The 26,103-nt window shown below is 45.1% G+C and overlaps 8 protein-coding genes across 8 annotated transcripts; 4 read left to right on the top strand and 4 right to left on the bottom strand.

Moving 5' to 3' along the window:
* Nucleotides 1-1,845: 1,845 nt before the first annotated feature.
* Nucleotides 1,846-2,490, top strand: BYT42DRAFT_505769 (uncharacterized protein; the record flags this gene model as incomplete). Its single annotated transcript, XM_051565048.1, has 2 exons — nucleotides 1,846-1,909; nucleotides 2,012-2,490. 2 exons carry the CDS (start codon nucleotides 1,846-1,848, stop codon nucleotides 2,488-2,490), a joined length of 543 nt encoding a protein of 180 aa, XP_051418321.1.
* A 1,333-nt stretch (nucleotides 2,491-3,823) lies between these two features.
* Nucleotides 3,824-9,505, bottom strand: BYT42DRAFT_596034 (armadillo-type protein; the record flags this gene model as incomplete). Its single annotated transcript, XM_051570905.1, has 10 exons — nucleotides 3,824-3,990; nucleotides 4,079-4,216; nucleotides 4,279-4,412; nucleotides 4,466-4,896; nucleotides 4,976-5,147; nucleotides 5,231-5,607; nucleotides 5,668-7,374; nucleotides 7,456-8,505; nucleotides 8,586-9,284; nucleotides 9,356-9,505. The coding sequence occupies 10 exons, from the start codon at nucleotides 9,503-9,505 to the stop codon at nucleotides 3,824-3,826; spliced, it is 5,025 nt and encodes a 1,674-aa protein (XP_051418320.1).
* Nucleotides 9,506-10,467: 962 nt separating this feature from the next.
* Nucleotides 10,468-11,504, bottom strand: BYT42DRAFT_589184 (uncharacterized protein). The gene is made up of 2 exons (XM_051570341.1): nucleotides 10,819-11,504; nucleotides 10,468-10,743 (listed from the first exon to the last, which is right to left on the bottom strand). The coding sequence occupies exon 1, from the start codon at nucleotides 11,416-11,418 to the stop codon at nucleotides 10,924-10,926; it is 495 nt and encodes a 164-aa protein (XP_051418319.1). The 5' UTR covers nucleotides 11,419-11,504; the 3' UTR covers nucleotides 10,468-10,743; nucleotides 10,819-10,923.
* A 2,522-nt stretch (nucleotides 11,505-14,026) lies between these two features.
* BYT42DRAFT_550111 (uncharacterized protein) lies at nucleotides 14,027-16,397 on the top strand (the record flags this gene model as incomplete). The annotated part of the gene is made up of 3 exons (XM_051566113.1): nucleotides 14,027-14,083; nucleotides 14,205-14,330; nucleotides 14,484-16,397. 3 exons carry the CDS (start codon nucleotides 14,027-14,029, stop codon nucleotides 16,395-16,397), a joined length of 2,097 nt encoding a protein of 698 aa, XP_051418318.1.
* A 517-nt stretch (nucleotides 16,398-16,914) lies between these two features.
* BYT42DRAFT_618598 (uncharacterized protein) lies at nucleotides 16,915-17,749 on the top strand (the record flags this gene model as incomplete). The annotated part of the gene is made up of 2 exons (XM_051572301.1): nucleotides 16,915-17,091; nucleotides 17,156-17,749. 2 exons carry the CDS (start codon nucleotides 16,915-16,917, stop codon nucleotides 17,747-17,749), a joined length of 771 nt encoding a protein of 256 aa, XP_051418317.1.
* A 316-nt stretch (nucleotides 17,750-18,065) lies between these two features.
* On the bottom strand, nucleotides 18,066-19,041 carry BYT42DRAFT_596032 (GNAT domain-containing protein; the record flags this gene model as incomplete). The annotated part of the gene is made up of 5 exons (XM_051570904.1): nucleotides 18,066-18,358; nucleotides 18,430-18,657; nucleotides 18,717-18,791; nucleotides 18,870-18,954; nucleotides 19,015-19,041. 5 exons carry the CDS (start codon nucleotides 19,039-19,041, stop codon nucleotides 18,066-18,068), a joined length of 708 nt encoding a protein of 235 aa, XP_051418316.1.
* A 104-nt stretch (nucleotides 19,042-19,145) lies between these two features.
* On the top strand, nucleotides 19,146-21,356 carry BYT42DRAFT_589177 (uncharacterized protein). The gene is made up of 7 exons (XM_051570340.1): nucleotides 19,146-19,228; nucleotides 19,298-19,423; nucleotides 19,494-19,654; nucleotides 19,717-19,803; nucleotides 19,860-20,046; nucleotides 20,120-20,633; nucleotides 20,696-21,356. The coding sequence occupies exons 1-7, from the start codon at nucleotides 19,184-19,186 to the stop codon at nucleotides 21,040-21,042; spliced, it is 1,467 nt and encodes a 488-aa protein (XP_051418315.1). The 5' UTR covers nucleotides 19,146-19,183; the 3' UTR covers nucleotides 21,043-21,356.
* A 1,982-nt stretch (nucleotides 21,357-23,338) lies between these two features.
* Nucleotides 23,339-24,389, bottom strand: BYT42DRAFT_649142 (uncharacterized protein; the record flags this gene model as incomplete). Its single annotated transcript, XM_051572757.1, has 4 exons — nucleotides 24,258-24,389; nucleotides 24,051-24,124; nucleotides 23,551-23,967; nucleotides 23,339-23,479 (listed from the first exon to the last, which is right to left on the bottom strand). Exons 1-4 carry the CDS (start codon nucleotides 24,316-24,318, stop codon nucleotides 23,339-23,341), a joined length of 693 nt encoding a protein of 230 aa, XP_051418314.1. The 5' UTR covers nucleotides 24,319-24,389.
* Between the last annotated feature and the right edge of the window lie 1,714 nt (nucleotides 24,390-26,103).

Raw genomic sequence — 26,103 nt, 5'->3', positions numbered from 1 at the left:
GATTGTCTCGATTCAAGTACTCAACACATCAAATGACGCCAACTTAACAAATCTTTGAATTATTATTTGCATCTTTTATCTTTGTTATTCTTTCATTCACTATTATTTTTTTTTCTGTATTATTGGAGACCGAGTAACATGTGCAGCGAATGTTCCTCGTCTCTTTTTTTCTTTTCTGTCGTCTGCACTTTTTTTCATCGGTTATCGACCACTTTAGTATCAGATCAGATCAGAAAAAAGTCATCAGGATGGAAACCGCCAATTTATCGCTGATTGAGACTGAAAAGGAGATCAATGATGTGGTTCACGCATTTGGTAAGTTGTAGCACATACATGCATGCATGCATGCATGCATGCATGTATGTATCATTTGCATATTTTTTCTTCATACTAAGCATTCATGGCCCGCACCAACGAAAAGTATCTGGCACTTCAGATGAAGAGTTAACCAAGGTGGGCGAGCAGTACACGCAGCCCAACCTTCGTCTGCTCCAATGGAGCCCTCAGCAAGGCCATGAGATGACCAGTGTTACGGCCGTTTTCGAGACTCATGTGCAGCCGGGGGCATCCTCCTCTTTTGAGAACGTTCATCCTATGAAACTGGTGTTTGGCCGACTCGTCGTGGAAACCCATCAGCAGCAACATCGACCTCCGCCCTCGTCATCCACAGTGGACATGGACTCCTCAACCGCCAGCGAAAGCCCCACCGACGCGAACACACGGCTTTGGATCACACTCACTGCTCAAGTCCCACCATTGGATCACACGCGCTCAGACTCGGACGATCATCAAATCTCTGTCTCTGTATGTACGTATGACCGCTTTGACCAGGATCTGGCTGTCGACCATTGGCCAATTGGCACATTCACATATTACGACGGAAACGAGACGCTGCGTAAGTAAAGTACACTGTGCGCTTGAAAAACCACTAGCTGATTTTCTTGACACTTTTTTTTTCCTTTCGCCTCCCTTACTCCTTGTCCGCCTTTTTCTCCCAGCCAATGATCGTAAACGCTCCTTATCCCAGGACAGCTTGGAAGCGCCGCCTTTGAAAAAGACCAATGGTATACGTAATTTCATCTTCCCATGCTGCTTCTTGGCTCATTTTGCGTAGAAAAATTTATATGTTTATTTACTGATTGACTTTTGGCGGTAGAATCACCCACAGACAGCAAACATTATCAGAATGATGCTGTCTTTTCGGATAATTTGCAGTTATTGCAGTTGCTCGCACCTTATCAAGATCTCGCTACCACTTCCAAGGAATCGACGTCTGAAACGCACCAGCAATCAACATCCTCTCCATTGCAGTCGCAGCAGCAACATCAGGCATGGTTGGCTCAACTGCAATATCATCAAGGCAGAGGTCAACAGCAAACACAGGCTTACCAACAGCAAACGACGCCTCAACAACAAACATCATCGTTGCTCACACCAGCCCAACGACAATATGTCACAGGACTGAACAATGGTATGTCAGGTTACTATGCTCAATCGTTTGATCAGTTTCACCCGTCCACTTCCTCCGCAACCACCACGGTACAACCGCTTCAAGCAGCCAACATGATCATGCAATCCAATCCCATGTATCAAAGTTATATGCAGCAACAGCAACAATGTTTTCCTGGTACATACGTTCCCGTCCAGCAATCCCTGTCGTCCTCACAACGATTCATGATGCAACAACAGCAGCAACAGCAGCAGCAACGGCTTTATCCGTACTCGAACACGCTTCGACACATGTCGACTTCCAGTCAATCCATCAGCCCGACACGTAGCGATATTCAGCCATTTGCCGGCATTCTGAGTAAAGCCAATCTCAAGATATGCGGTGAATTGATGGATATGACCTGCCATTGGACCCCTCAAGAATGGCATGCCGGAAGACGCCTTGTTCGGTTCTGGCGTCGTCAATCGAACACTGGAAGCTCGACCACCGAGATCCCTGGCCAAGTCGAATGCAGCTTTGAACCGTTGGATCAACAAGAACATCAGCAGCAACGGATGCGAGAAAACATGGCGGCCGCCAATGCCGTTCAACGCGGAGCGCCTGTTCCTCCTCCCAAAAATACATCATTGGTTGTGTCCTGCATCTATTGGAGCCAGAGAAATGATTATTTCATCACCTCCGTTGATTGCATTTATCTGCTTGAGGGGCTCATTGGGGTTCAATTCACGGTGGAAGAAAAGAATCGCATCCGGCGTAATCTCGAGGGCTTCCGTCCACTGACCGTCAGCAAATGCAAACCTGACTGTGCCGACTTTTTCAAGCTCATCATGAGCTTCCCTCATCCGAAACCGCGCAACATTGAAAAGGACGTCAAAGTGTTTGCCTGGTCCACGCTGCCCCATGCCCTGCGCAAGATCATTCGCAAATACACTCCCAGTTACAGCAGTACCGTCGGCGTTCATTACGACCTTCCGGCATCGCAAAAGCATGCCGATCCTGTACTCACGGATGACTTTGGTGCCAAAAGCTTCATGACATGATACGTCGTTACTCTTTTTACTTCCCCGCGGAGAAAATCTTATGATGACGAGAAAGCGTGCAAGGGAAAAACAGAAAAAAAAAAAAGCGAAACAAGCGTATGGCGCCAGCTAATAACATAATGGTTTTTATCTTTTCTTTTTGTCGAATAAGAGTCATCATCTACTAAAAAGCACTAGAAGTTTTTTTTTAAAAAAAGATACAGATATGAACACATAAAAATAATAAATAGTAGTAAGAACAATAGCAATGAATTGCGCTTTCAATCAGCAAACATGTGATGAAATGATTAAAGCTAAACTCCCATCATCCATCACAACAAACAAATTAAAATGACACAATGCATGTGGAAATACACTTGAGGATGAAACAAACAAATCTTGAGCTCCGACCAAGGCACTCAAGAAAAGTTGCTAAAGTCCATTTTCAAACTGATGGTAGGTTGTTTGCTTGTAGCAGCGTGAGCGGCTTTTCTCTGCTGCTCTTGCTGTCGTTGTTGTTGCTGTTGCTGGCTGAATACAATGCTGTGACGTACAGAAGCCTCTAATTTGGTTCTTAACTCTCCCGGTAACTGGCCCACCATGCCACGGAACGTTTGAGGGAGATGAGTCGCCAACGTAAGTACGTGAGGCATCACCGTTTCATGGATCGCTGACTGCGGTTGATCGTTGTACGGTGGGTCATCCAATAGTGTGGTCAATGTTGGTAGCAAAATGCTCAATATTTTCGTCTCTAATATTACCATGGACATACTTATGAGTCATGTTTAGGCCTTTCCACAATATTGAACTGAGACTTACTTTGGTCATCAGATACACCATTGGGTAACATCATTAAGGATTTGATATCTTCGTCCAGCATGGAAAGACGCAAACTCTTTTCGTCATCTTCTTGCTGCTCCATGTATTTGTACGAAAGCGTGTGTGAAATCACTTGCGGTACGAGTGCCTGAATAACAAGACGCCCCAAAGCAACCGAAGCTGCTGAATCCGCCTTTTTCTCGGGCAATAAAATAAACGTTCGCAAGCATTGATGAGCCGTTAGAACCATCTATTTTCATAAAAAATAAGTACGGTCGCTTTCAGTCTTTCTTTTTAGTCTGGTTCATGACCACGAACCTGTTCCTCTTCAGAGTCCAGTGCGCTCTTTAATGCCTCAATCAAAATGCCAGAGCTTGCGGAGCGCATCGTAGCTTCAGGACATCCCGTGACAATCAACACGGAAGCCAAAAGTCGATTCTTCCTCACCCCCATAGCAAGATGACCTGTTGGACTGTGCGTTGGGAAATAAAGGTGAGTGATGGTAAAGTAATAAGACAGACACACCGAGGACTTACTAGAACAACCCATCCACCAGCGTGTGGAGCATAGCATTGGTGACACGCGACAGCGCAACACTATCCTTGGAAGACAAGTCCGTCTCGAACTGAGCAAACATTGTTTTCAACAAGACAAGAACACGCGGAGCCAGTAATGTTTCTGACTTGGCGTCCATCAGAATTTCTGAAAATGATTTGAACGGACGAGGATATGGTTGGTTAGTGAGTACAAAATAATTAGTCTGTGAATCCGGCTGCTCTAACATTCTTACCTGCAAAGATGTGGTAGCAAATAGCCAACATGTCCACCTTGTGAATAGCTGGAGTAATACCAACCAACATGGCTAGCGTTTCCAACGACGAACCAAGTAGTGAGATGATGTTTTCTTGACCCAACGCCACTCGAGGACCTGCATGCATAAAGATGAGTCAACCGAACATTCATTATCATCCAAGCAACAACATCACTTACGAGCCGACATTGGCTTATTGGACAATGTGGGAATGTTTTGCAAAAACACATTGATCAAGAGGCGCAGCAGATAATACAAAATGGCCGTCGATGGTAAAGCCTCGGGTTCAAATGCACGGTCCACATCAAATAGACTATGACGCCACAGTCAGTCTCTGATGCATGCTGTTGCATTAGTTTGACCTACCTTTCATCACCTAAATCCTGACAGAGATCCTTGGCGCCGTAATTTTGAATGAGCCGTTGAATGATTTCAATAATAAGCAACTGAACAGCGTAACCTTCGGTTTGAATGAGGCGATCAAACACGTTCATGAGTTCGAGGAAAACAGCTTTGGGTAAAAACCGGTTTCCTGTAAACGACGGCTGCAAGCATGTTTTTAAAGCGTTCAAGCAAATGACCATTGTCGTCGCATCGGTCTTGCCGCTGCTAGCGCTTGAAATGTGAGAGAGGCTTTCGATACATAACCCAAATAGAATGTAGAACAGGTTCGGCACTTGTCCGTCTACCGATTCAAAATCGGGATTTTGTTCCAAAGCTTCCATAATCGACGGGGCCTTGACTTCGAGAAGCGTCGCCACGGCCTCCATGATTTTCAGCCATGATCGGCGGTAGAACTAGTTATATAATCAAGAAAAAAAAAGTATCGTTTAGATATCTACAAATGAACTCGTTGTTGTACGAACTGGCACTTACAGGCAACACCACTTCTTTTGTAGCTGCAGAATACATTGAATCAATACCGCCGCTCGAGGATGCCTGAATTCCCTCAGCGCTGTGAGACAGAGCAACAATATCGGATTCCAAGCGAATGCGTGCATAATTCTGCAGTGACCGTAACCACAATGGGCTCAAAGAAGCCAAGTTTCTAATGGCAGAAAAGAAAAAGAGATAAAAATAAGTGTTAGCTGTTATAATTTTTTGAACAGCTTATTCGAAATCGGTACATACGGCTGTAGCACCTGTTTTAGGTAGTCCTGCCGTTGACTGGCGACTTGAAGTTCGGCCCAAGCATTCAGTACAGACAATCGGACCATGACAGATGCATGCGGACTGAGATCCTTGACTTCACCGACGCCGGTCAGTTTCGATTCATCTTTGCATTTATCCAGGGCGGACGTCAACAATTTCAGAACACGACCGAGCTGATACAGATCCTTCACGATGCCACTGCCTACATAGATCGCACAAACACGCACAGCCGCCGACACAATCTCAGACGACGAATCAGCGCCAAAAGCCGGTGTCAGCGCCGCGCCGATTTGCGCGGCATACTGTTCCAACAATAGCATGTCGTCGAGATCAGCATCCGCCGTATTGGTGAATTTCTACGCAATAGCGAGTCAAAATACAATGGCCTGTCACGGTCAGACTGGAACTTGGCTTACCTCGATCACCATCTTTAAGAGGGCAATACCCGCTAAGCGCAATTCATTTACCGGGGCGGTGGCAGTGGTAAAGGACAAGCGAATCAGATCCGGCACACGGAAAACGAGATAATCGCCAATGCCTGCTTGCTGACGTTTGGCACGCGCAGCGACCAAATCGAAATGCTCTCGAATCCCGCTTTGTGCAATGAGCTCAATGGTAGTTTGCAGACATTCAAGAGCAAATAGTTGAGTACGCCAGCGTGGAGGAATCTCCACGTTCACTGACAAACTGGAACCAATACCCGAAGCATCAGCCACCGACGTGATGTTATCCACATGCACCTCGTCCACAAAACCGTCAGCGTCATCGTCGCCATAATCGTCGCCATCCTCCTCTTCGTCATCGTTATCATGGGATAGTCCCTCGCCACTTCGTCGCATGGTAGGCGACAACGGTGTTCCGGGGTCCGATCGCCCGGGTCTTCCATGCGATCCTGTTGTGATTCGTTTGGTGATATTGACCCATACCGAAGGCTCGCTCACCGCAGTCTCTCTTAACCATCCTCGTATCACGTTTTTAACGTCGGAAAGGCCGGGATCGGTATCCAACATCTTGAACAGTTCATTATCCAGACCCGGTTGCGCCGCCTTGAATACAAGTCCGGCATCCCGCTGCACTAGTTGATACAAGCACGTAACGGCCGCTTTTTTCAATGGGATGTGAAGACTGCTGATTTGCGCTTGCAAGTACGGCACGAGTTCGTTCAAATCCAGGTGTTTGGGTGCAAACATGAGGAAATGTTGAATGCAGCGAATTGCTTCGACGTTGACGCGCTCATCCGGTTCCAGTCGAAGCTCTTCGACCATGTTGAGGCACAGTTCCCGAATTTTCGACGATGCTTGCAGTTCCGGACCCAAGGTACCGATGAGTTCGTAGATGATGCGTCCAAATTCTTGATACGCAGTGAATCCGACACTCATACCCGCGTTCGACACCGCCACCGATCCGCTGCCAGGTTCGTGGGTTTCGCTGAGATAGAATTTCGCGACCATGCCGAGCGTGCTGTTGACATAGCTGGAAAACATTAAACCGGCGGCGCTCACGGTCATGGTCATGGCTTCCAGAGCCCAAGCATGAACCACCGGGTGTGGATCACTGCTGAGTGATAGTAGAATGCCGACAATCGTTTTTAGGTGAGCTGCGGCCGCCATGCCGCCCACGTGGCTGTAGATGTAGCCAATAGCGAGTGCACATCCCGCACGGACATCCGGATCACGGTTACTCACGACCAAATCGACCAGCTGTTGCATCTGACTAGAGACGAACGCACCGCCCACAATTGCGGTCAGACGACCCATCGTCTCACTGGCCGCATTTCGTAGGTAAGGATCGGGATGCACAATAGCTTCCATTAATATCTCTTGCATGAGCTGAGTGGCGCGGCCGGTTACCATGACAGTTTCTGGCAGTGGTTTCTTCTTGTGCGCGGACATCATGTGCTTGAGAGCACCGAGCAAAGCAACAATGACGTTGACAAGCACGGCCGCACGTTTCGGCGAATTCTTTTCCAGGCGCTGGTCCTTGACTACTTTGGCAATTTGTTCAAACGTCGATTCTTGCACGGGAGGAGGCTGGCCTGGGAACAAGGTGGCAAAGAGTTCAATGCTGGCGTCAATGTAGCCAGTTGAAGGTGCTACAGGCTGCGGAATCCATTGCTTCGTTTTCTCGACAGCAAACGTCGTGTAGATATACAGAGGGTCCAATTCAATTGATCCGATCATTGGCCGTTCAAGTAACTCTTCCACTTTTTGGAATCGATCCCGGGTGACCCATTCTTTACCATAGTTGTTTTCATCGTCCCGATCGTCGACAGTGGTGGCAATGTCGATGGAATAACCTTGCATTTTGCTCGTGACACCACATCCGTGGCCGTCCGCGGTATGCCACACGCTTACGAATTGACCGGGAATGGAAGCCGTCACCTGGGAATGGGCGCCTGAGGAAGGGATGATTTTTTCGGGTTCGGTAAATACCGTCAATGCGTGACGGAGGAGACTGGTTAAGGACGATTCATAAGTGGATAAGTGTGGACGCAAAGCGACAAAGCACAGAAAGATACGTTTTCGCAAGGCGTAATTTTGATCGGTAACCTTGACCTTGTAACATGAAGAGGGGGATAAGGTCGAAGCGGCAAAGCTGGTGGGAGTGGTCGCTAGAAACGCCAGGGTATTATTCAACAGGGCGGCAATTCGCTTGGCGATATCCAGCGTGACCAAGGAATGGCTGTTGTGGGCAATGAAGCTGTAAATGGAACTAATGGCGCCTTCACGTGTATGGAAGAGAAAGGACCATTCGGCTTCGGTACGCATGGCGTTGGCTTCCTTGCCGGTGGGTTTAGGCAATGCCGTTTTCCACAACAGTAATAACTGAGAAACGTGCAATTTGACGAGATTCGGGCCTAGGCCCATCAGCGAGCCTACCAGGACCCAGGCCACCTGCACTTGAACGCTCGCGATCTTGGCATCTTTACTGGTATGTTTGATCAATTGAGTCGCTATGGACATGGCTCGTGCGCTCAAATCAAAGGAGGTATAAATAGGGCGTGCAGGGAAAACGCTCATGATTGCCGCCGCCGCGTAGGCGTAAGCAATGGTACATCGCAACGTATTGGTGGTGGTATTAGGGTTGCCAAGGTTGCCCAGATTTTTCTCGAGGGCATTGAGCGATCGTGGCAGTAGATACGGCAAGTTGGCTGGCGCTGCAAGACAAATACAGCGAATGCACCAAACCGCGGCCATTTGCACCGAAAAGCTGGGATGGGTTAGCAGCACGAACAAAGGATCTATCAACACATCCTACACCCGAAAATCGTCTTGCAATTAATAACTGGTACGGACAGAGCGAGCCATTGTATTTTTTTATGAAGACACGTTACCTGTACCGCACGAGCGGCTCCTTCAAGTTCAGACACGAGAGCCGAAACGAGATGGGTGGCACAAATGAGGGCATGTTTGTTTGGTTGCGGTTGATTTGGCATTAAAGGGGGCCACGTTTTAATCCAGTCCGTCACCAACAGGCGAATCGCCGTCGCTTGACCTTGTTCACTTAGAAGACGTTTACCGATCGTATTATGAAGCAGGAAGATGACTTTGGAGCGTGTAAATGCGGCATCCGATGCATTGAGGACATTTTTCACGGGATGCAGGAACTCGTGGATCAAATGTTTGGCGATTTTCGCGTAATGAAGCTCGACAAATTCGGTGCCTAAAAGGACAAACAACGTTGCATACGCTTCAACGACGCCCACCTGGGTGTCTCTGGAGACGTTTGGACGGTTGTAACAGGTCGACAACTGATTGAGCATGTCTTCAATGGACAACAAAGGGGTGGCCTTGGCTTCCGGTGTGTCGGTAGGATTGTCATCACCTGTCATGGCATATTTAATGTGTGGTTTTTGCGGATCGGTGATGGCCGTTTTTTGAGTAAAGGCTAAAAGTGTGGCGCACAGAGATGAGACGGCGCGTCGAACTGCAAACGTGGAATCCTCAAATGCCTTGAAAGCGAGTTGCAACAAAGTCTCCACATCGTGAGCGGTTAAAGGCTGGTGAGCAAATTGAATCACGGCTTGGATGCACTATTTATCATCATCAGTATTTTTGCTTTCCTTCAAACAGACGTACCAACCACCGCAATTTTGTTTTTTACCTGTGCTGACGCCACTCGCATTACCAGTGCCTTGTCCGTTAATCCTTGTTTGAGTTGTTTCATCAAGTCTTTCAGAATGGATTCCGTGGCTCCTTTGCCAGCCCCTTTTAGTAACAAGCTAAACGCATTCACGGCTTCCAAGCGTAGCATTAACGGGTGCTAAGACGCTCATTAGCTCAACGTCACCTTACCCAACCGCATCCTCACACGTTTGTGCTGCCACCTACATTATGATTTTTGATGACTTTCAGGAACATGGTCGCTGTCTCTGCAAACAGCGTTAATATTTTGGTACCGGCTGCCCACATGATCATGCCTGTTGTAGATATGGCCGCTCTACAAATAAAATTTGATCAGCATGAATTGTCCACAAAATCCAGAGGTTCGCATGCTTTACATTCGCGTTTCTTTGGTGATATTTTTGTTCCCGCCTATCAGGCTATGCAAAGCCGTAACGGTGTCAAACAATTGTCGGGTCTCGCCTCGGGTGTAAAGGGACACAAAGCATCTTCCGATGAGAAAGCGAATGGGTCGACGTGGTTTAGCTGACGTCAAGGAAATGAGCTTCAACAGCTGCTTTTCCAGTAATGATTGCGATCGCTTCAGGACATCCTATACGTTTGATGAGCATGTCGTTGATTCGCAGGAACATGTATAAGGGGTAGCTTGGGAAACATACGATATCGACAGTTTTGCATTCACGTTCCACTTGCGCTAGCCATTGGAATAGATAAAGCTCTTGTTTTTCGCTACTATCGGCTGCCTGCAATTTCTGTTCATCCAGAGTAAAGATATCCGGTATGTTCTGCGCAGCATTCGTCGCGCTAATTTGCGTTGCCGGGACCGGCTTGCTTTTGCTGGTCATTGCAACGCAAACGTAATGGGTGGTCTATTAGAGAGCGAGGAAAAGTGTATCTGTATCTGCTTCTGGAACCAGACGCTGTGTGTGGGTGTGGGTGTGAGTGGCAGTTGGTGTGTGTGACAGTTGGATCCTGTAGCCAAATGGGCCTCTCTTTTTTACTATTTGGAATTCCGCCTAAGTTCGGAATCTGAAGATTGATCAGCAAAAGCAGTTCATGTCTATTACACGTCTCTTCCTTTTAACCAAGGAGGCTTCCTACAGTTCTTTTCCCCTTATCTTTATTGTCGGTTTAAGCCTGCCTTGACTATTACACTTTTTTCCACATGTTGAAATAGGGAAAGTCATATCATTGCACCTCTTCATGACTTGTTTATATGATCGATATTGGACAAAAATCCAAGAGCATGTTGTATCATCGCCCCAGTCGTCGTCTATGTCCATGTATTTACAATCAAGTGATATGTTCTAAGATTCTGACTACGGACGATATGGAAGATAGGAATGGCCTGCCTTTTTCCTCCAAGTTCTACCGCCCCGAGGCAAATTAACAACGGTTCTATGGTTTCGCTCCAAGGAGAGACACACCGACTCAATGGTTTACCTAGCAGTATCCATCAGCTAAAAGTTTTGCTGGTGTCCCGTAAACATCCACTGAAAATAGCTGATCCTCATAACGCCTTAAAACAAGGGCAAGGCTCATATCGTTTTAAAACAGAGCAAGGCTGGTCCAGCCCATTTCGCGATCATCCCAATCGATTCCATGGAGCTGGATCAGTAGACCGCCCTGGTTGTCTTCAAACTGATATTCTATCCAGCAAGGCACGCGTAATTTGCCGCCTCCTCCTTTGCGGTCGGGTTCGCCTAACATGTTGACGATTTCGTGGGCTTGCATGGTGGGCGTAAGATTGCAGGGAAGCTCACCGGTGAAAGGAGCGAAACCGTCCCGTGTGTGTCCATTATAGATATCAATGGAATCTAGCTGAAGGGTACTATCGTCGCCTTTGGTCTGAGGCGTGAAGCAGAAAGAAATGCCTAGTGGCTTGTAAGAATGATACGTGCAATCGGGGAATCGCTTGACAGTAGGCTCGGGAAGCGGGGTGTCTTTAGGCGTATATGCGTGTAAAAAGTCGGCCAAGGCACCGGCAGTAGGAGGCAAATGCAAAAGTTGACGCCCGGTATAAGAGGGCGCGGTCAATGGCATGGTACAATTCTTCAATTCAGATAAAAGCAGAAAAGAGGCAGCCCGTCAGAGGCCCAAAGGAGAAAATGACTGAGTTTCAAATGGAGCCTTGATTCAGGGTGGAGCCTTGCAAAATGATGCTTTTGCCATGTGAAGTTTTGCTTTGGTATCTCACGATCCCACTGCTTTGGTAGATGCGTTTTTTATCGACCAATCAATGAACAATAAAAAGCGGTATTCTTTGATAAGATTGGCGTAACGTTGGCCATATTATGTATGAGTTACTGTCATACATAGACAAGTAAAGTGTGGAGAAACCTGCAATGACCAAAAAAGAAAAAACGTATCATGCGCATTTTCGTCGTCATTTCCCCTCTTCGGAATAACATCCGAATGAAAAAAAAAAAAGATTTTCTCCTCAGTGTTCCATACTTTTACGGATCAAATGACATAATAGAACTGTGTACATTCGTACATCCATGATATGTAATTAAAAAGTGCTAGACGTAGGCCAGTCATGCTTCAACCTGTCAACGGCCATGGTGATCTGATTAGGTTTCCTTCCACGAGACACATCAGCAAGGAAAGTACCCACAGTTTCTTATTGCAAGTGATCTCCGGTATTCAGAGCTCCATCGTGGGTAATACAGAGTAAATTCGCTTTACTGCATTTATCATTATTGTGCACATGGCTTAAGCTCAGAACGTGGTTCTATCTTTGGTACAAGAGATGCATGGCGCTGTGGAAGCACGCGGTCTTTTTCGCCGTATGGTAGTGAATAATACGGTGAGCGGTTGCCACCCTATCGTGCAATGGTCCCTTTCGCTGTTATCATTGCCATGCCATCAAGTGTTGATATAATCGTGACATTTGGTTGCATGAACGAATACGAATCATCTACAAAATCGGGCATATTCCTTAGAATTGGCTGATCCTGCTGCGAAAGAAAAAGCGCCAGAAAACAGCAGAGATGGTCCATTCTAGAAAATGAGAAGGGGAAAATTGACAAACCGCGCCAACAAAAAAAAAAATTAGGCATTTCGTGCGGTTAAAAAAATCAAAAGAAAAAAGTTTTTTTATTGCAAGAAAAAACCCGCCCTTTCCATGTTGAGGCTACTTTTTAGGTTGGAAGATGACGGTCATTGTGTTGCCGAACTTCTTCACAGCATATTTATGCATTAAAGTGGGCGCTTTTTCATTGTCAACGGGCGATTCAGTTTTTTTGACAAAACAAAGCGGTTCTTTTGCTGAAACTAATGGTGCTGTCATTATCTGACTTTTTAAATATGTAGGAGGCTGAGACATAAAAATATAAGATATCAGAAAAAAATAAAAAGACCACTTGGCAGCTGAAAAAAGAAAAACAAAGAAAAAAAAACAATAGATCATGGGATGACATGCATAAGCTCTGAATGACATAAGTGTGTTGGTCAATCTCACATGAGCGTCGTCTCGTTCCTTCGGTCTTGACCTTTGAGATGTCTGCTTTTTCGAAAAGGAAAATCAGGCGAGGGATCTTTGTTGCCCCGCTCCAGGGTTGGGGTCAGGTTAGCGCTTTGTGGTGACACCAAGGCAACGCTGTCCTTTGCGTGGTTGTTATTGGAGATGTTTCAAATAGCAAGGTTCGACCATCACAACAAGAGGCGTGCGCAACGACAGTTGCTATTGCCCCACTTGAGCAAAATACCAAAACGACAGCAACCCGCTTGTCGCTCTTCCTTTTTCCGTTTTCCTTTTTTTCCTTTTGGTTTTTCCGGTTTCCATTTTTTTCATGAGAGCTGGGCTTGGAAGATCCTGCTTCTTTTGCTATTTGTCCTTCTCATCCTTGACTTCACTAAACTGGCCACTCACTTTCTAGAAGCCTAGTCAAAGGGGAAAAAAAAGGAAACCCTTCACACCGCTCTGTAAGTTGTTAATTTTTCTCTTCATGCACCTCCTGTTCTTTTAGATATCAATAGTTTTTTTATCTAATGGGAATGTTATTCTTTTTGCTACTTGTTTTCATTCTTTCATTCTTTGTCTGTCTATTTATTATCAGCATGGAGATGACACCGTTGCTGAACAAATGGATGGATTCCCATCGAATCCTTTCTGCTTTAATGTATTTCTACTATTTTTTTTACCGTTCATTGACACTCGCTCTTTTTTCATGCAACAGGGTTATTTGCGTTATTTCAAGCAAACACAGACCCATTCTTCAGCTCGCTTCGCTTTTTTCTATTCTATTCAAGCCAGCTCAACATTTGTATTCTTCCTGTCATCAACGCTATATACCACTCAAAATATTTGACGCCTCGCTACGTCCCACCCCATCGATACCGCGCGCGTCAGCTCACTTGTGGATTATCCTTCTACCACCACTGACGAATAACTCACCAAAAAAGTCAACCCAACAAAAGGAAGAGTGACTATCTGTTCACACTGTTATTGGGTTTTCGTTGTTTTCTGTTCTCTCACTTTCTTTGTACCTGTATTCACGTGTGCCATTGTGGGCATTGCATGGTACCTAATTGAAAGAGGTGGTAACGAGTTATCCTGCCAATTCAGCTGTTCACAGATTACATTTCCAGCATTTCCGGATTTCACATTACCTAGTCGATGCCTAGACGAAAGGATTCCCAATCGAGCATGTCCAATGAACAACTTGGCGCATCGGATGTGCCATCCAACCCTACCGAACATTCGGTAAGTACGGAAGTAACGGTGGAAAAAAAAGAGCGCGAGCGAGTGGCAAACAGGAGAAGAAAAAGAAAGAAAAAGATGTTACGAATGGATACCGGATCGATAACATATTATTCATGAAAAGCTTGATCCACTGTATGATCAATTATTACACATCCCCTTTCCAGACAGTGCTGCAGCCATAGACCATTGTCGAGAGCTATGCGCGCAGTTTGGTTTTACGGTCAAACAAGAAGCGAGCACTCAAAGGGTAAGTTCGTCTTTGTTTTTTTTCACCTTTTCTTCCTTGCCACCGGCGGTTTGTCCACCTCTGCTTTTCCCTTTCTTCTCAAAAAGGCTTACATTTTATGGCTTGTCTCGCGCTTTCGCCATGTATTCCTGATACATTTTTTCCCGCTTCTAGAATATCTACGTTTACTGTTCACGCGAAGGATTTCCTGACTCTTTACGTAACCCAAAGTCCAACCCTCAACGTAATCGTTCCTCAAAACGATGCGATTGTCGATGGCGTATTGTTCTCAATGAAATGGACGGCCAATGGGAGTTTCGAAAATCGTTAAATCCGGACGCAGACAAGCATAATCATCCGTTATTAAATCCTAATCAAATTGAAAGATCCTGGCCAAAGGAAATGGTCGATTTGATTCACGATTTGGCACGCCAGCAACTGAAAACTCAAGAAATTCGCTCCCAAGTGAAATCCCAGTTTAGTCACATCCCCTGGAACGAACGTCGATTCTACAACCGTCTAACCGAAGGACGACAAATCCATAAGCATCGCGAAGCTACGAACCGAGCTCAGCAACTCACCAGAATGTGGGCAAAAGTATGTATGGCTGCAGCGGGCAGTGACACGCTCTCTCAGTATGTCGAAGACCAGTTGGTCCATTTAATTCAAACGACATGCGATATGGCGCAAATCGACCCTGAGACACTTCAGCTTCCCGAATTCATCGATGACGCGCTCCCCGCTACGGAATCTTCAACTATCGCTTCCAACAACACGACTCCTGGCACGTCCACGACCGATAGGCAAGGAAACGAACGGTCTTCGCAACGCCAGAGAACCAAATCACGCGACGTTGGTGACCCTTTCACGCCTTTGGAAGCGCCATCAAATCATGCATTTCAACCCTCTTTGTCCGCCGCGGGTCCTTATGAATCAGAGACCAATTCGTCCAGCCGAGCCGGCAAAGACGCCAATCCCAAATTAGGAGATGCGCGTAAAAAATACTCCATGGTCGTGATACCAAAGCATAGTTACTTTGTAAAGCTTCATAATCACCGTCCTGGACAGGAGGCTTTAAATTCCCGAACCATGCGACGAACCCGCTCTCCTTCCACGACCGACGAGCCCATCGACAATGGCAAGCCTACAAAGAGACCTTTGCGCAAAGGCAAAGGCAAAGCAAAAGATAGCCAAGGGGATCCCGCCACGCCGACGGAAGCGGGGAGATCATTTCAGCCACCCATGCATGCGTCTTTGCAACCGCACCCATCTGGCTTGCCTGCCCTTTCGATGTCACCCTCGCATACCTCTGCAATGCAGCATGCTTCCAATGCCTCCTTTGTATACCAGCCTTATCCAAATGACGCCATGGCCTTGGGTCCGCCGCTTGGCTACATGCATTCGTCTTTTCAACATCCTTATCATATGCCTCCCCCAGGAACTGCGTTCAACCCGGATATGCCCTTCTCCTTTGATCCTACCAGCCCTACACCGATGCCAACGCATCATCCGTCGCCTCACAACCATGCCAATGAACCAACTATTCATCCTGCGCTTCAATCGAACCCTATGATCCACCCCAAACCACCGACCTCACCGCACCATGGATCGCCTTCCGTGAATGTGATGGAAATGAAGAGGGATCAACGGTCCTTGTATCCAATGTCGTCGACCACACCAATGCTACATCCAGCACATAAAACGGCGTCCTCGCAAATGTACAAAGACATGTCGATCATGGGCAGTCGAGCCATTCTACCTGCAGGGCAAGAACACCATTATGCGCCACCGAGTGCATCCCAGCCGCATCCTTTATTCATGCAACGGCCGCAGCAACTGTCGCCTTCATTGTCGCACCCTGCTGCAACGGTTATGTCTGTGTATCGATCTGATGCGGCCCCTGGTTCACCAACAGCACAAGATAGACAACAAGCACAGCCCCAGCCACATGGCGACCCGCAAGACCGCCCACCGCATGGTTCCCATCCCTCGGATCAGAGTATGCACGGACCATCACAGGCATCAGTGCCTCCATCGTCACATCAACCCCATTCGACACCGCCCTCGGAACCCGGCCAGCGATCATAAACTCGTGACATTTTATGTTGATTATACATATGAAAAAAGGGAGAGCGGGTCAGCGACTATCAAGTCTTGTATTATTCTATGTCGATTAAATAGAAACTATTTACAGAAAAAAGAAATAGAAAAAGCGAAATAAGAAACCATGACTGCTTTAGCTCTTGTTATGTATTATTTTTACAATCTGTATATGTTGGTCTGTTGAAAAGAAAAAAGAGCAAATAATAATGTCCTCACTTGTCAAAATTTATGCAACAAATCAAAAAAAAAAGCTTTATTAAATCACGACTCATTCAAGTTGCATGATTTTCCGCCCTTTGATTCTGGTATCTAAACGAGAAACGTTATCTTGTGCATGCCATGATGGAGGTTGCCACTACCGTTAGAACGACCACCTACACAAGGCTGCTGTCCCATGAGGGAGAGTCAGGTGGTGCGAGTTTATTTGAAATACCGCTTCTTTAACTACCTCATTATTCGTCGATTTTATGCCATTTTCGGGTTTTCCTGCTCAATAGTCATTATGCGAGACCGACTTTCCACGCTTCCTCCCGAGATTCTGCAACTAATTCTTGGTAAAGTAACCGCCAGAGATATACATACCGTGGGTCAGATCAATCCGTGGTTGCGCGCTCTGGTAGCTCCCATTGCTGCTGAACATGTCCAACAGCTCACGAATGAAGACGGGTGGCGACTTCATGTAAGGAATAGAAACCAATTCATGCCTCTCCTTGGTAATGAACTGACACAAAGCCATGGTACAGATTATTTTATATATTGAAACACTATCTTATCTTGAAAGCCGCTCTCATTATCATGACGAGTTGTCTCTTCTTGGTCAATTTCGCTCCATTGATCCTAGCACGCTTGACCTCCATTTCGATCTGTGTCCCATGGACGAGCAGGGATTCCAACCTGTACCTCGTACGGTCGATGACGACACACAAGTTATGTTTCTCAAGAACAGCTGGACCACCATTGAGCTGTCGTTGAATTTTGCCAAAGTGACCCCGAGCACTCGCCGTCTAGAATACATTGATATGCTGGACAGCATCAATCTGGAAACGGATGTGATTCAAAACCAGTTAAGCAGCCAAACAACGTTTGATATGCTCCCAAGCTTGGCAAATCACGTTCATGTCAGTATCCAAGTCAGTGAATCTGCATTACCGGAACCCAGCGAAATCGTTTCCCGTTTGGCTCTTGCGGCAGAACAAGAGACATTACCACGTGCCGAATCAAGAATCGTGGTACTGAATATGCCCTCAGTTTGCACATCCTATGACTGGTGGTTGAGCCAAATTGAAAACGCGTCGGACGCCCCTATACACGACCCGACACTGGTAAACCCGCCATAATGTGCTTGCTACTGCCAATCCATACCCGTTTTGATTTATGTCCCTGTGTCTGCATCCCACGCTTCTCCATGACCCTAACCGTCTAGCAACCTTCATAGTCCCAAAAGACGGCATACAATTGATATTATGATCGCTATGGCGACATTCATTTTTTCACGCTCTTTTGTCTGACCGTGAATCAAGTATCAGCTATGAAGTCTACTATAAGGGCTAGTGAACGGTTGCTTTGTACATTTGTAATAATTCTATTGTATCTATGATCATAGAAGTTCAGCTTTCTTAACATGTTTTTAAGTCTATCCACGTTTTACTGTTTTTACTCCCAGTCTACTTTTCGAACCCCTGTATTCCAATAGGATATCAAGTCTTCGCGCATTGCATTGATGGCAGTTTTTTGTTCAGGTGTAGCTTTGAATCCGTAAGGTTCTTCTTCGTCCTCGCCAATTACTGAAGGAGGATTATTGATCGACCATTCCAGAGTGATCTCTTGAAATGCATTGGAGATGGATACTGGGTAAAAAGCGAGCTTCTTTTTGAAAAGCTCGATACTGGGTTCATTCGCCAACGAAATTTTGGCATGAAATGTACGCAAACCGAGCTCGGCGGACGCTGCATGAAATTGATAAAGAATAAGCGCACATTACTCTGGTAATGAACGATTATCCACATTCACCGCTTACCATATGCCATCATCAGTCGCAACGCTTCCAAACCTCGTCCTTGACGTCGATAGCCTTCTTCTGCGATCATAATCTCGATTTCCCCAAAGGTCAAATCATCATCCCGATCGTTGAGAAATATATTGACGTCTCCGATCATTATCGCTGTTTGCTTGATATCATGCGGCGACATGGCAGAAAGTTTTGTCGGTTGATCTTTCGGTAACGCAAGAAGGATAAAGGTACATTCTACAATACAATAATTCCCTTAGTGTCAGGGCACGTTGGTTGCGCCTTCACGATCTTACTTCTTTCGTCTTCATGCCATGATTGCTGCATCTCGTATTCTTCTTCCAGTGTCAAAGGTTCAGACGCCGTCATTTCTATAGCCAAAATCGTAAGTTTTCCAGGCGATCTACTTTTTCTCCCCTTGGACTTTTTTGCTGTCAGCATGCACTTACCCTGGAGGAATGGCGACTTCATCCATTCGTGATATTGCAGCACGTGTTCATGTTTGTACGGCACCAAGACCACACTGTCTCCGATCTGTAGGATGCACAAGGCGTGAATAGATATTGCATAAGCCAGGATAGTTCACGGGCATACCAGCATCAAGTTCTCGTTCTGTCGCATATTGTCAATGGATGTGACGGTTGTAAACGATGGTTCCAAAGAACACAAAAAAAAAAACTTGAGCTTAAAAAAAAGCAGGTGGGTGGCAAGTGCGCTTTTTGATTTCCCGATTGACAGCAACCAAAGAAGGCATGCTTGCACCATGTTGAATTATCCACAAGATAAGCAATATGCACTCTTGCCACAGGTAACCCCATTCACCTTCATTTGCAAAATATTCACTATGCTAATTCTGTGATTGTACTTATACATTTAGGACACCGTTACTACGCTTGTCGTCAAAAATATACCGGCCACGCTAGGCGATACCAGTGATCGAACGCGGCAATTCTTTCAACAATATCAAGCCCTTGATGTCCGCTTGATGCAAGGCAAATCGATGGTACGTTTTCCTTTCAAAGTATTCTTTGGCGATCCACTGATTGTAACGTGCCATTTTTGCAATCGAACAGAGAGGCGTGGCATTTCTCGATTTCCCCAATCGTGCAGCAGCCGAACATGCCTACCAACAACTTCATAACCTTGTTATAACATCCGGGCAGAAGCCTCTGCGTGTCGAATATGCAACCCCGCATCCCCACCGCGGCAGTTTGCTGCAAGCGCCTTTGCCACGGTAACAGGAAATAGGATTACTGATACAACAGCGCAACATGGCTCAAACTTGACTCTGCATAGACAGTCCGTCGAACCGCACAATGTATCTACGACTACGCTAGTAGAGACCGAAGAATCCAAGGCACAGCCCATTGCTCCCTCGCTGGGGTAGGTTGCTTTGCAGTAGTACTACTGGTTTTTATATTGATGTGAGTCTCGGATAGCCTTCATTACCCTTCCAATCCACATTTGCGCTATCAATATCCGGATCCTACGCCGGAAATTCTTTCCAACATCATGCATGCCATCGCTAGTGTACCAAGGCTGTATACACAGGTACTTCATCTGATGAATAAGATGAATTTGCCGCCGCCTTTTGGTCCGATAGATCGAGAATCTATTCCTGCTTCGGTACGTACTTGTGGGATGAGATATACAGCATCACAGCGATAAAGGACGATAGACTTATGGGTATATGATACAGTTGAAACGGAAACACGATGATATGTTAGCAAGCGATGAATCAGAATTAGACTCGGTATCTGATGAAGAAAAGGATGATATAGCCAAACGAGAACGCGAAATCAAGCAAGCGCGCTTAAAACGAATTGCTGCTGAGGAACAAAAGAAAGCACTGCGACGAACTGTAGCAACATCGTCACGAAGCAGAGAAGTGGACGCGGCGCCCAATGAAGAACCAGATGCGAAACGGATCAAGATCGTTCTGGCAAATAAATCATTACCGACTGACGCTGAAAATACCACAAATGACACGACACAAGAAAAAATTCAGACAGAATCATCAGACGTTCAGAAAGAATCTACAGAAAATGCTACAAGTACATCTAAAACGACACCGCATCAGACCAATGAAGACATTCAGACGGTACCATCAGACGCTCAAAAGAAAGCCATAGAAAGTACAAATACAGATGCAGCTAAACCAGCACGGTATCTGACCATGGAAGAAATTCAGCAAAAGCGTATGGATAAGAAAGGTAAAAAGAGTCGTCAATTAGCTGTCCATGATCAATGAGCTGACCATGGCTTTTGGATGAAGACTTGGAAAATATCTCGGCTTTCAAGAATTACGACCCTGGCAGTGTGAACAGCAAATTGTATATCAAAAACTTGGCTAAGAAAGTGCAAGAAGAGGACCTGCGCCGTCTTTTTGAAAGCGTCATTGCCGATAGCCACGGTCACGCAGAAGCAGCGAACGATATGGATATCCAATTGAAAAATTCGGGCCGACTAAGGGGCCAAGCCTTTGTCACATTCGCAAACGACACAATTGCACAGACGATTTTGGAATCACTCAATGGCTATCTTTTGCACGACAAGCCCATGGCAATTCACTTCAGCAAGCAGTCGGAAATAAAGAAAAATGAAGCTTTGCCGCAACCATAACCTTAATTACATCTCTTGTCCAATTCCCATCTTACTTTATCTATAGTTCGCTTCTTTCTATATGCGGAATTATTTGAAAACAGCAGATGCAACTCCTTGTAGGCTCTGTCACACTTTGCCTCGATGTTGCTCTTTATTAACACAGCTGGCACCCTTTTTTGAGAGGATAAACGCTCATAACAACGAACTATCCTTTTTCGGAAAAACTGGCTTACAACATGGGGAGTAAAAGAAAGTTGACAGGCATGGTCTTTTATGCAAACCTTAATTAGGTGGAACCACAGCTTGTACAGAAAACCTTGCGCCTGTGCTACGGATTTTGACAGCTACTTCTTTTAAATTACGACCGGACAAGTTGCTTCCTATTCCCAGCAGCCACAGGTCTCTACTTATCCTTACTGTATTTGAAAGTTCGACAAACTAGCGAACATCCAAATGCTTCAAAGCATTGTTTCAGGTACAAATTTTTGTATCATAAAAATGGCGCACCGTATTCTGCATTTGATTACTATTACTATTCAATTATGTGCCGATAGGATTTGCCTTTTGCTTCAAGATGAAACTGTTCAAGAGCTACCTGCTTAGCGACGCGAAGCCCTTTTCGTTTCATATTTCTTTAATCTCCTTTCAATCCATTTTCCACCGCCTACCGCGTCAACGCTGTGCAACGCATCAAATATATATAAAAAACAATTGATATTGTCATTTATACATTAGCATAGTAACTATGTGTTTACCTCTCACGTATATGTTCAACTGATTCGGTGCAAAATTGGTTTGATGCTGACATTCACTGTACAAATCAGTAACAAGTAGCTTTGAACACCTCATCACAAACCATATTCTACTAGACACTAGATACTATGCAGCAATTTATTTTGATACGCTCAAATCTTGCCTACGAATGATCGAGCTTCTTTTAGTATCAGGAAGATCGATATCTTACGGTCGATCGGGATGAGTTCGCGCAGAGAGTGAATTGCCGGAAAAAATTACAGGCACTTGTCACACAGACGGAATTTCAAATAAAAGTAACAGTCCGAAATTTGTGACAGAGTTTATCCAACGTCCTTGGGGAGAAAAATTTTTTATAAGAATGGCACCATCTCCCATGGTAATTCTTTCTCTCGTTGTCGACACAAAGGTATGTAACTGTTTCTTCTATAAACCTTCTTCTTTTCTTTGAGAATGACTGGGAAATGGATGGTGAAAAATGATGGAAAACTTTTTTTGGACCCGAATTTGTTACGCATTTCCGATGTTCACTTATTCACATTTGTGTGGGGAATCCTTGGTGAACAATCTCTGAAGACACTTTATACCATTTTCTTGTTATTCTTTTATGGGAATGGAGAAACACTTTTGAATTTGGTTGCTTGGAAATCATTTACTAAAGTTCTATGATTTGCTAGGTCACTGTCTGGTTTTTGCGTCCGTTTCGTAATAGCTGTGCTGCACAATCATACATCAATAAAAAAAAAGCTTTACTATAAATACTCTTGTTTTCCTGCTTTAAACTGTTTAATTACTAAAGAGAACAAATGCTCGCGTTTCCGACCCACCAAACAATATCTGTATTTTATTCTCTTGCACACTAGGTCATTTACGACAGAGTGGATGACCTTGGCTTACTGTTGAATGTAGACTTCGATCGAGTGACTGCACGTCAGTGTTTTTAGTAACAACTGGCTAGATTGTTTTCCCTTTGAATTGTTATTAACTAAGCGTTTTCTTCGTAGTCCCATATCGACAATAAATTTGTGAACACATGTATTTCCATATACTATAGTTGGAGTTCGATTGTGCCATCACTTTCTACACTTTGATTAGCTGTTGCTAAGTGTATTTTGCCTATCATAGGCAGATAATTTAAAAATTTATTAAGATTCTGTCAACGAAAGAATTATTGACGCATGTATCTATCAGGACCCACTGACGTTCACTCTGTATAAGAAATGAGAACGAAAATGGAATCAGTGCCAGTTTATGAAATTGTTTTTGTAAGGTTCTTTTCTTTTTTTAGAGATCGAGCTTCTCCATACTGACTGGCCAACAGAACAGACTCAGAATCTTCTACCTCTTCGATCCTGGCTGCTCCGTTGTCCACCACGCACTTCTTTCTTGCCGTCCCAGTACTCTTGCCATTGGTGACCAGGGACGTACTCCACCTTTTTGCAGTAACGGCATAAGCCGCTTTTCCTAGCAGGTGGGCCAGAGGCGGTCTTATTCGCCTGTGTGGCAACATCTGCAAGCAGGTGGCATTCGTGTTTCAAAGGTTGGGTGCATTGGACAGCCCTTAGAAGAGCGCAAAATGAGCCTTCTTATATCTCGTCATTTCGGCACGGTCTTCATCAATGTAATGGCGTTTACCACGACGCCAGGACTCCTCACGTTCTTGAGGCTCACCGGATGCCTCTCCGCATGCATCCATGATAAGCTGAGCAGCTTGATTTAGGTTATCCGTCAGTTCGAAACCAAAGTGTTGGTCAAGATTGACCATGCCCTGACCTTGATAGGCGCACGGAGGGAGCAGATAAAGTTGTAAATCAACTCCTGATTTTGCGGCAGTCTGGCTTCAGAGGATACCTCTTGATATCTCTCTAGGAAGAGGTGCATGGGTTCTCCACTGCGTTGCAGCAAGTGTCTGTGTTCATCCTTCTTCCTCCACAGATAGAAAGGATCGCCAAAGCCCTTCTCCAGGCGGGCTGCAGCTTGTTTCCATGACAAACCTTTGTCGGCCAAGATGCGTGAGAACCACTGTTGCTGCGAGCCATCGCAGGTGAGCCAGAACAAGCGTTCCCAATGGTCATCCAAAGCCAGGTTGTGTTCACGGAGCTGTTCCTCAAATGCCTTGATGAAAGCCTTGATTGAATCATGGACTTTCTTTCGTATTGTCTCACCTTTCAGCTGAAAAGCTGATAAGTCCTTTGGACCAAAGTGATCATGCTTCTTTCATTGACAGTGCCCTAATCCAGTCTGCCCATGAGTTCGTCCTTTGCCTTCTTAACCTGTAAAAAGGCTGTCCAGGCGTCAGCGTGCACGCCACTTTGTGCACTGACGAGATCGTGTTCGCTGTGGGTAGCTTAACCAAAACTAGAAAGAGCTGGTCGGCGGCTTTTTTCTTTCTTTCAATGAGCATGTTTCTCAACAGCTTAAAGTCGACTTCAGCCTGTTTAGAGGCTCTTCTACGTTGCTTATCACAACGTTCTCCTCACGAACATGAGGGGCTCCAATACGGACTTTCTGATGATTGTTGATATTGGTAATAGCAGACATAATGTTGGTGAACGAAAGTCAAAGAAAAAATTCTTGTGGAGGTTCCAATAGATTATGGAAGTTAGGGAAGGATAAACCCTTTGAGACCAAGAAACTTATCATTGTCCGCCGTATGAAGAATCGCTGTTCCAAAATTATTGACAGTCAAGACTAGAATTACAATCCTGGTCTTCCTGATATGGAAACGGATTCCGAAGGATGGATAAATACCACACCCATATTGCATTCATTCAGTGGGAATAACTTTGCAGTTTAAAATGCCAGGTTTATCCAGTACGTATTTTTGACGACCATATTTTCAACGTATTGAGTAATATTTCCTAACATGGATGCGTAGACCCTACGCCAAACTCTCTTATGAAGATACGCAGAGCGTGATTGAGGGTCATGGACTAGCTTCTACTGTCGTACCCTTTTTGGTATTCCCTAAAACGTTCACGGCAACATTTACGTTTTTGGTAATGACCTTCAAGCAAGCGTTTCCTTTATCGAACAGCTCGGTCGAAAGGCTGAGCATTCAGAACCAAAATACCCTGCCAAGCCTTATTATGAAACTATTATAGATTAACCCAGAAACATATAAATATCCCCTCAATCAAAACGAATAAAGAGCATCAATTATCTATCCTCCAATTCTAGTTTATTTCTTCATCTATCGTCCGTGGAACCAGTATCCGGAGTAGATTCAGCAAACCCCGAAAACGACACTACCGTGAGTGTTGACAAAGACACTATTATATGTGGAAAATACCATCATGGCGTTGTTCATCTTGCCGCAAGTGTTGCGATACGACGTCATAATAGATGAACTCTGTAAAAGCTTTGCTTTCTTCGGAATTATGAAGGACGACCCGAAAAAGCATGGGATTTGCAAATCGAAAAAGGGAATCAGCTCATTGAAGAGTTTATGGTTTGTGCGAAGATCCTTTTCCTCTTCCCTTTAATATTCTTTCTTTATATCTGTTCTTTATTTTGCTTCTTCTATATCCCAGGACGAGATATATCCCATGACGGACGTGGTCCATTCGCCCTTAACAAAAGGAAAGCTTTATTTCAAAACACTTGAATTTTGAAGCTTAGCTGTTTACTTAAGTTGTGTTCTTGGTTTGAGGTTGCCTTGCTCCGAACGCATTCAAAAAAAAAATCTTTCCTCATTGTCATAAAAATCAAGAAAAACAAACTTTCACGTTGTAATCATTCTAGATGCATATGCCGAATGTCGTGACCTGTTTCCATTCTGACCAATCAGAACTCCCCGCGGACTCCCTCGCAAGCGAAGAGTCAACACCAATAACATATAGACTCTGAAAAGGGCTAATACCCTTTTGTATAATAGATTAATAATCAGTAAACTAGAGAAAAGATATAAAAGACAGAACAAACAGAATAATAAAAAGTCAGTCATTTTTAGACCTATATTTCTTGGCAAACCACTTTGGTGATCTTGACTGTATATCAGATCCGAGTGAAGTACGACAATTGGTAGCGGCTGTTCCATGAACACTGATCCTCCGAACCTTGAGAAAATATCCCTTACATCCGAAGAAGACAAGAATCTGTACGAAATCGAAGAACACGTACAAGAAATTTTAAGAAAAGAATTAGTTGAAGAATACCAGAAGTACCGCCGGATTAAAAGTATCCCTTCTGAAGAACGTTTAAAGTCTACCCCAGCCCGAACGAAACACTGGAAGAAACTCGCTACGCAGCTTGCACAAAAATTTGAGGAGAAATACTACCCGAAAATGGCACCCAATCAATCCAAGCATGCAGAAAACTCGCCTG

Source organism: Radiomyces spectabilis, assembly GCF_025331425.1.
Source record: "Radiomyces spectabilis strain NRRL 2753 chromosome Unknown BYT42scaffold_18, whole genome shotgun sequence".
NCBI classification, from domain to species: Eukaryota; Fungi; Mucoromycota; class Mucoromycetes; order Mucorales; family Radiomycetaceae; genus Radiomyces; species Radiomyces spectabilis.
Note: the sequence above shows the minus strand (reverse complement) of the source record. Positions and strands in the feature narration are given on the sequence as shown.